Here is a 10,486-nt window from a genome sequence, read left to right as displayed (position 1 = left end):
AAAGTAATTATATTACAAGCTTTCAACAGCTTTACCAATCGAATAAGCTACTAGCAGAATTTTTCACAAATATACGCACTGCTGAAATCTAGTTATTAAACCTTACAGTTGTAAGAACGTTTTGTTGTATCTTGCTGTCCCCGTTTGAAGTTGGTGGCACGGGAGGTTGGATGTTATAATGTCTTTTAACAAAATTAATAAGTTTTGTAGAGGTCAGTTTTAAGAAAAGCCTCTTAAACAATATAGCTTTGATGTTGCTGTTGTTATATAACAATTAAGAGTTTATTATATACAGTGGAACTGGAACGTATGTATACCGAACTTCAAGGGAATACGCAAACACTTCGTTATATCGAGAGAATTACTAAATAACGAGGTTCAATATGTGAAGGCTGTTTGGGGGAGACTTCGATACATAGAGGTTAAAATTGTTGTTCTGCTACAAGATAGAGTTTTTCGTCTTGCCATCGCACTTTCACACGAAATACTGTCACAGTTGAAAATGTAACGCGCACGGTTCACTGAGTTGACACATTCACTTGAAGCATGGTATCGTCCGAATCAAACTGAGGCTTGGAAGATGATTCACCACTGCTGACAACAGAAAATGAAGGAGTGTCGGTGGTGAGGATTTCCCGTTTCGACGTGAAAAATACGGTACTGTATTTCTGTTCATTGCGCTGATACATGATACACAGAAACTTAGATACATAGAGGTTAATAGTAAGCAACATTAAGAAGGGAATTCTATATATTGAGGCTATTTAAGTTAAACCTTCGATATACAAAGGTAAAATTAGCACTGAAGTGCACGGCATAGTCAACGGTAATAGCAAAACTTCGATTTATCAAGGAATTCGATACATTGAGGTTCGATAGGGTTTTTCGTTTTGCCATCGCACTTTCACACGAAATACTGTCACAGTTGAAAATGTAACGCGCACGGTTCACTGAGTTGACACATTCGCTTGAAGCATCGTCCGAATCAAACTGACGGTGGAAGATGATTCACCACTGCTGACAACAGAAAACGGAGTGTCGGTGGTGAGGAACATAAAAAATACGGTACTGTACTTCTGTTCGTTGCGCTGATAAATTGAAACTTAGATACATAGAGGTTAATAGTAAGCAATATTAAGGGGGGAATTATGTATATTGAGGCTATTTAAGTTAAACCTTCGATATACAAAGTTAAAATTAGCACTGAAGTGCACGGCATAGTCAAGGGGAATAGCAAAACTTCGATTTATCAAGGAATTCGATATATTGAGGTTCGATATATCAAGGTTCCACTGTATAATTACATTACGGCATTTTACTTATTTATACGTATTTTAAGTGTAATATCTGAGGTTGCCGAATTATAATACTAAAATTAATTTTAAGTAGTGATCTTTCCAAATTAGAGTCAAAATTATTTCATTAAATTTTAAAATAGATGTATGATGCCTTCTGCATTAGATTTCGTCTCTTTCGACATATTAAATAATTTGTTAAGCTGAAACAATGTGAGACACGTTTGGTGCAATGGAAGCTACTCGAATAATAAGCCTATATTTTATACTGATGAAAAGATTTTGTTCCTTCGCGGTAACCTCTTAAGTTTCCTAAAATCAGAAAATTGCGTTGTTCGAGAAGATTACTCGACAGCGTATATTGTGTATGCAATATTCTTCGATATCTTTAGGTGAGTGTAGGTGCAGATTCCAGCAGTCAACTCAAGACACAGTTTCCATATTTCAGAGGATTGAGTGAGCCATTCCTTCATAAAACTCCACCAGAAGAAACAACATTACTTTACATTTTCTACTCTCAAACCCATCAGTTGCCAGAAGCTCTGCGTATTGATCCTTTTTAGTTTTATTTAAAAGTAAACTCCATTTCTCTGGTCTGTCGATGAAAAAAGGTTAAGGTTGGTTGACGCAATAAAAAAAATCATGACTTAAATGCAATATGTGCTAACTGCACGAACGCTGACCAAGTGCGAGCACCAAGTGTGAACATCCCAACACTTTGTGAACGGGTACCTAGTTTCTTTTTTTCTTTTCTTGCAGACGTATAAACTTACCTGAGTTGTAGTTGTCAAGTCTCTGATCACAACAATCCTTGATGTACATTTGAATAATAATTTTAATTTTAGAATTATTGCTTTTTATGCTAAACCTGTTATAATTAAAAAAGCATACATATTTCTTATATACTCAATTGGTTTCTTTAGAATAGTACACATACCAAAAAGCGTAAAGTAATTCAAACCCCTGTGGGCGGCCCTGATTACTGTATGAAGTTGGCCGGTGGATGATGGGAAGGGTGGATAGGAATGGGGCGGCGATTGACTAATTGCACAGTCACTAAATGCGGGAATGTATATAGTATTAAAAATATTATTAAGTGTACCAATGTATTATAAATATGTGAAAAGCAGATTGGAACATTATATTGAGAAGTGAGTCATCACGACGTAGCTGAGTGATGCTATGCGCACATCTTATCAGTTTTCGTTCTGCGAATAAACAATTAAATAGTAAGATTTGTAACTGAAAATACAGTTACTTTTTTTATTTATTTGATATACGAGTATGCTCCAAAGAGTTATCCATCTGTGAGCATAACTTGCTTCACTGTTTGGGAACTGCCGTTAGAAGGTGTTATCTACAAGAAATGCCAGAAACAAATTGGGCATTGTTCAAAGAAAATAGAGGCAAGGCTTGTACTCTATAATAAAAATAGGTAGATTAAACAATAAAGCTCAGTGGGATTTATCTGTTTGCAAATTAATCTATCTTGCCTTCTTTTTAACTATCATGTCTAGTTTTCTAGAAGAAAAAAACCAAGGTGGAGCTCTGCTCCGAACAATCCTGACGAAGTAGAAGAGCTTCATTTAAAAGTGGTAAGACTTGGGGTATCTGGGCGAACTATCGTACATACACGCGGACATGTTTTGCGATAGCCATGGTAGCATAGACAATAACTGCCTTAACATTTTCAATGTGGTATATGACTCAAGATTTCATAAGCTGTTAGTCTATGAAAATCAAGACAGTTTTATTCATTTTTATAAGAACACCACAACTTTTTTCCCGTCTATACCTTTCATAAATATGATTAAAATATTACAAGTCATAATGGGAGTTAGCGCAACAGTTTTTGGTCTTCAGTTATTAATATATCCTAAATCACTGTATTAACCATAAATTCAACAAGTTGCTTTTTCAGACCAAGAAAATGTATTTACCTGATAACAAAGTTATAAAGCTTTTTTTGATAAGTGTAATAATGTTATATAAAATGCTTCTATAATGTCTTTAAAAATCGCACAGACATTCTTACAAATGTTCAAAGAAATGTAAACATTTACAGTTTACAATGTTTTAAGAATTTTAAATTTATTAATTAGATTATATAACTTAACTATTAATTCTCAAGTTATTTTTAAAATATTTTTCATCAGTGACGGTGATTAATTCAAACTCAGAGATCAAGGGAAGAAGTTGATGCCGCTTGATAGCAATGTAGTTGACCCATCGTTGCAAACATCTATCAGTTGTGAAGATAATACAGCTCTGGCGAGATAATGGGCTCACTCCCCAGAACAGCTCTGCTCCCCATCCTCGTGGGGGGAGCCTTCTATCAAAAATGTCAATACTATAAGTTTGAGCATATTTCACTAGCAATAACCTGAAACTATACTTTGGAAGAGCGAGTAATAGAATAGGTAAATTCTCGGTTTAGAAGATCAGCATAGCAGATACATGTTGTGTGTGTTATTCTTCCCTAACGAATAGCTAGAAGAGAAATGTATAGAAGAGAGAGAAAAATGTATGTGATTCCCTTTAAACGTCTTATCCTTTATTTAGAAAATTCCTTAATCGTTAAGGATTTACATAAATCTTATTAGATAACAATAAGAATATAAATGGTAAGGCCTGTTCCAGACTTATATAGATTTGTGTGAATACTTATAATAGTACTTTCCATTATCCTGACTATTGTGAAGTCATAGGTTTACAGTTTTCTATGACTTTGGTTGCAGTGGGAGTCTCCCAAGATGGAGAGCTTGCCGGGAGAGATGATCGCGGAGATCGGTCGTTACCTGTCATTAGCAGACGTGGTAGCTTGTAGTGCCACTTGTCGGACTTGGCGGGAGATGTTCAACGACGACCGGATATGGCGGAGGCGCTGCACCCTCCGACTCGCGGAGTATCTTGAGGACACTGACACCACAGTCCCGCCCGGCTTGCAGCTCTCTGAACACGATTCGCTCAGTCCACTGTGTGAGTGGCGAATAAGGTTTATACGAGAGAATCACATGTGGAACAACTGGCGACAAGGCCATTTCACAATGTACCACATGGCCAGTGCTCACGGAGTAGAAGCCAACGCGGTTTTTTACGATAACGACTACTTAGTAATGCTTGTTTATAATGAGATGACACTCTGGGATATCCGGGGTGAGCCGATTTGTTTGATGACCAACCCTTGTGACCTGGATACCGCTTTGCTTGTGGACCACTTCGAGATCTTGAGTGAAGACAGAATTCTATTAGTGCAAGTCTCGTATGTGTCTGTGTACCGTATAAGTGTGACATCAAGCCATTGGCCGTTGATTCACGCGTTTTACTTCGATGAAAGACTATCGACTAAGGATTTTAGTGTTTATGACGCTATGTCGCCAGGTCCTAGGGAAGATGGCGTTGTCTCATTGCCACAATCATGTTTTTACACTGTTAATGGTGACTACTTCCTCGGAGTCGCTCCAGGATATGCGAGGCTTCTACACATCTGGAATATCAGTACTGGGGACAAAATGAAGGAAATCATCTGTCCGGTCAGTAACCCAAATTCCTATTTCACAAGCTTGTCCCATTCTCATAAGCCCTCTCCAGATATTCTGGTTCTTGTCGAGGAAGATCTAAGAGAAGAAATCAGCCTTAGAGCAATTGTACATCTTTATGTGTACGACTTGAGTGAGATGTGTTTTTAGAGCATTCGTAGAGTCACGATCAGGCAGAGTGATTAGCATATACAAGTGTATGATCTACGATCCGTACGTTTTCATAAGAGATGCTTGTTTAATGAGTATTTTTAATTACAAGACATTGAAACTAGTAGATAATAAGCCTGTCTCAAGTGACCCATTCGTCTTCAATAACAACGTTATTTACTCAAGAGAAGCGAAGTATAGAGAATTCGATGTTTCTACTGGAGAAACAGAGCTACTTACAGATTTTAATGCCTACCTGACGTTTTTCCTTGCTTGTGACAGATTTATAGCACAAGTCCGCGGCGATTGTTCGAAATTTGAGGTTTTGGAAGTCGGCAGAAGAGAGAAGGACAAGTGCTGGGAGTTATGCCTTACACCAAGAAATCAGTATTGGCTCGCCTGCAAAGTGGCGACTACGAACGCCATGTACACTAAAAGGATTATCATCGAATTCAGGGCTGATAAACACAAGCACAACATCTACCTCTTTAATTTCTGGTAGAACATATGAGTTACCAACACACACGTAATATACATTCCTATTGTATATGAAAAATTTATTTTTAAACTATTATTTATTAACGTTTTACTTGAACTATGATCATAATCAAAGTACAATCCTACAGTTTTACAAATTACTATAGATTATGCCAGAATTGAAATCAAGATATCAATACAATATCTCCTTTACAAATATGTATTGGACATAAATTATATTATTATCTTTGTTATTATTGTGTAATGCAAATGCTTTATATTTTTATCTGTTGAGTTATTTTATCGTTTTAAGGAAATAATTCTCAAATTCTTACAGAAATTTTAAGCTTCATTAGATACCAAATGATAAATTCTTCTTTAGCACTACAGTAATTTTCATAGTAAATTTAGCCTGATTGGTAATTCCAGAACCACACACATAGCTTCAATGAATAAAAAAAATCAGAAAAATATATATAAAAGTAAAAGACATATTAGTTATATTTTGTGTACAGCATAAATAATAACTAAATAGGTACCTTAAAAGGTTTATGTTGTGCATTTCAATAAATTAATTGTATTTTAATGTACAGTACTCTTTAAAACTTAATATTGTCTTAAAAAATTCTTTATTTTAAAACATATATAATCCAAAACTATATCATGGACAGAGGCAGGTACAGAGGGGGGCTAGGATTTGCTCCTGAAATTAAACCGTATTTGATATTTTTATTTTATTATAAAACAATTTCTTAAAACTTCGTAAAGCTGCACCTAACAATTGGAACGGACTTCTAAATTTCTACACTGTATTCGCTCCTGTCCACGGTATCATAAAGGATACAGACAGATAAGTTAGTGTTCAGTGACGAAAACATAACACTGCCAATTTTAGTGCTAAAAAGACATTCATGTTAGTGCTTAAGAGTTTTAACTGTTGTATTTATCGTATCTTACTAGAATAAAAACTATCTATTTTGCTTTTATACGAGGCTTTTACATGATTATACTTTTGTGTTTTACTGCTATATTAAAAATAATTTGTATATAGAATGATATTTATTTTTCAAGTGAATAAAATATTTCGTTAATTAAAAATACGGTTACATCAATGTTTTAATTAGTAACATTCTGGGAGTTTTTGTTCAATGAATACAGGTGAGGCCTTGATATGAAACACTGAAATGAAACGAGGATGAAGTAAAATTATTATCTCCTCATGATGCAAGTGACCATTTTGTGTAATTTTTTTCCCAAAACGCGAAATTTTCGATAAGACTAACTTCATAGCACTTAGGCAAGTGTAATATTGTGTTTACGTATGTGGTGCCAATATTTTTGGGGTAACAACATTTTTATTTCATTTTCATAAAAATACTAAAGCACTTACGAACATAAAACCCACTATAACATGTTATATTATATATTATTCATGCCATTATAAGGTTGTCTGAATGTGAGACGGTGTACTATAACGTACGTAGGTTTGTGAATATAACAAATTTCATTGTTTGAAGTTTGTTTTTTACTATGGAAGGATTGTGAAGGAAATATAGTTTTCTCGGACATTAGCTCAGTGATAAAAAAAATAGTAACACTACGTTTCGAGATCTGCAATCTGATCTCTTCTTCAGGTAAATAACTAACCTAACACATAATATTACAAACTAGGTTTAAAACAAACAAATCATAACAAACCGTTGTGACACGCCTAAGTCAGGAATCATAACCACCATTTTGTGTGTCAACTTCACTAACTCTAAAATATGTACTTAATAAAAAAACTAAACACAATGCTAATTAATAAAACTGAACTACAGAACTACAGGTTACAATAATTTTGCACGACCAACCACCTATGACCTAAGAACATCTAAAGAACATCGAGATCATCAGATTGGAGATCTCGAAACGTAGTGTTACTGATTTATTTTATCGCTGAACGATAGCAAATGTCCGGGGAAATTCTTTTTTCATCACAAATGTAATATTCTCCATGAATGTAAGTTTTCCACCACCGCCACGATAACAATCTGGCAAAGTGAGTAAAACCTGGCAAAAAGTCAATAAAAATAAAAATCGTATATACACAACAAGGAACATTTATATAGTGTCAAGTAACGTGAGACTTTACCACTCAAAGGTGCGTGTTTTAAGCTCAAAAAGTTCAAGGAGATTTGACTTTTACTTTGAAATAAAAATCTCTTCGTTGCTGGTTAAACTAAACTTTTATACCATATGGTTCTTCACACGGATACGAATTATCCCCCGCTTCACAATTTCAAGCCTGCATACAAAATTAACCACGCACTCCCACTGGAATGAGGAAGTCAGAGAGAAAGTGAGACAGACGACACGAATAACAGCAGGTTGTTAAAAATAGTTTGTTATCATGGCAGGATTGTCAGAATATTGTTTAAATACATTTGTGAGTAAATACCCAAAGAAGATTTCTAAAACTATTCAGTATGGGACTGCAGGCTTCAGAACTACGTAAGTTACTCGTAATACTGAACTAATCATGAAAACATATGTTTCATAACCTGTCTATCAAAACAGTTTTATAATTATAAGCATAAGCAACATGAACAAAATGTCAATCACATTTTTGATGTTAAGGTTTTGAGAAAAAAATAAAGTGTAAGATCTCATGAAGTATGTTCCGATTAAACAGAGCTGTGACTAGTACATACTGTATAGAAATGTTCTATGTAGGTTATGTTAGATTGTTTGTTTACTTTAACCTCTTCACACATTTGTTGTTTTATCAAGAGGAAAATGTTTCTGAAGTAAATAGAGAAAACAACAGAAATGAGTTTAGTTCAGGAAAGCCCAAAAGTAATAACAGTTTCATATAAGGAACTGGACCTAGGCTAGCTAATTGTTGGAGAGCATAGGCCTAGCCTAATATCAATGAAATGCTTTAGCTATTTTACATTATTTGTTGTCTTGTCAGAAATAAAATGCTGAAAAAGGTTATTGAAGAAACAGCAGTAAACAATTAAGTTTTGGAAAACCAGAGAATTTGTTGAAAATATTGTAAATAAAACTAGTAATATTGATAGTTAAACAAGCTGACAGTAATGCCTCCAGCCATCAGTGCGGGTCTGTGGCTGCCCAGCACTAATGGCGACGAACAAAAAAAACTTGGGTAAATGTAAAAGTAATGATTGAAGTGGCAAAATACGAGTTTCACGTGATTAAATTATTTGAATCATCCTACTGAACAAAACAATATAAGGTTTCATTGAGTGGAAATGAGAAATAACAAAGTTAAAGGACATAAAAAATATGGAGTAATATTTCCATGTTGTACATCCGCGTTGGGCGCTACTTGACCTGCTGTAACCATGATTCAACCTCTTGATGACTTCATCAAATGCGCCGCCGTCTTTGGAAACATATATGAAAAATTATACTGAAATGAGCAGAATTTTGATCCTAATGAACGAGGTTTTTCTTCATTTTGAGCTACAAATTAATTAGTTGTTATCAGATTGAGACAAGTGCCCCCGGCCATTGACGCGGGCTACACCTGCCCCGCGCTGATGTCTACGAAAGAAAAACATCTAGGCTATCAGTAAAATTTCAAATTCTAGAGGGGCTGATCAGAAACATAAATTGAAAAGTAATGCAAAGAAATTTATGTAAAGTGTTAAAAACGTAATAAATCATGTAAAAACCCAATATATTAATATTTATATTAATATAAATTGTCAGTAAGTAGTAGTGAACACTTACCATTGAAAGGAAATAATCTCGTTTCGGTCTAAACGTAAACTCCTAACATGCCTGATAAAACACTCCGACACACCATTCTCTACAATTCGTTGAACTAGTGGATGGTTGATTCATGATTGACAAGCACTCATTCGATCCGAACTACAGTACACGATATCTTGTGATACACTGGACCACAGCCCCGGAGCGCCCAGATAACAGATATGCTATTAGTCCCGGCCGCAGATAACATTGAAGTACACACAGCATACAAACAGAACATTAAAATATTTATGAATATACTTCCTTAAACTATGTTATTTGTCATTTGCACCCTCTAAAACCATATATATTTTCGTTCAGGAGGATGAGCAGAATACTTAATAACGTCAAATTCATGATTTCCAGGTATTGTGATCAGTATTGTTGTAGCTGTTATCTTATCTTTCTCGAGAATCCCGATTACGGCAGGCCGCGGCATCATATGATTATTTAAGTTTTTGCACGATACATAATTGCCTTTTCATTACAATTCAATTTATATTTCTGATCAGCCCCTCTAGAATTTAATATTTTACTGATAGGTACTATCTTGAGGGATGTTTTTCTTTCGTTGACATCAGCGCGGGGCAGCACCAAAGGTGCTGGCGAAGCCCGTGCTGATGGCCGGAGGGACTCGCATTTTGGGTGGCGGAGTGTGATCAAGAATAAAAACAAGTTTTGAGTGGTTTTTTTCAATAAAGAGTTTAGTTTTTGTTTGGTAATGTTTGTTTTCGTTGAATTTTTGTGTTTGGAGAAATGTAGGGGTAAAACACGGAAGTACAAGAAAGCGACGCACCAGCTGAAAGGGCGGCGAGACTCTGCAATCACGTTATCTACTAGACCGCTCGACTTTGACCTCTGTCTGAGGATGGGGAGGGGTTTGTGATAAGACAATTCCTGTTTTATATTGACGAAATATTGTTCTACGCTATTCTAGTAATCAGTAGAAGCAAAATATCAAATAACGATTTATGTCTGGGTATGGTCGGTATAATCCCAAAGTACCAAATTAACTTTGGTACAATCATGAAAAGCAACGCAAGACCCTTAAAGAAATTGTGGAATGGCAAACACAACCAAAATAACCAAAGAAAGTGGTAAATAAACATCACTATTGAGATAGTAACTGTGGCTAAAATTGTGAAAGCTGGAAAAATTTACCGTACCTCTTAAATTTTTCTCAAATGCAGAGTTGGTACACTTATTTTCCTTAATCATTTCCATGTAAATTTTGATAACTTGCTATCCCCTCCTCTAATGCGT

At 35.2% G+C, this 10,486-nt stretch overlaps 1 protein-coding gene across 1 annotated transcript in view; it reads left to right on the top strand.

Moving 5' to 3' along the window:
• The first annotated feature begins 7,725 nt into the window (after positions 1 to 7,725).
• LOC124358898 (phosphoacetylglucosamine mutase) overlaps positions 7,726 to 10,486 on the top strand; it is a 32,563-nt gene continuing 29,802 nt past the window's right edge. Inside the window, exon 1 of the mRNA XM_046811146.1 lies at positions 7,726 to 7,954. Coding sequence (XP_046667102.1) covers positions 7,854 to 7,954 — 101 coding nt within the window. The 5' untranslated portion in view covers positions 7,726 to 7,853. The remainder of the gene's footprint in view (positions 7,955 to 10,486) is intronic.

This window comes from Homalodisca vitripennis, chromosome 4, assembly GCF_021130785.1.
Source record: "Homalodisca vitripennis isolate AUS2020 chromosome 4, UT_GWSS_2.1, whole genome shotgun sequence".
Lineage (NCBI taxonomy): Eukaryota > Metazoa > Arthropoda > Insecta > Hemiptera > Cicadellidae > Homalodisca > Homalodisca vitripennis.
The sequence above is the reverse complement of the archived record's forward strand: the minus strand, read 5'-3'. Positions and strand labels throughout refer to the sequence as shown.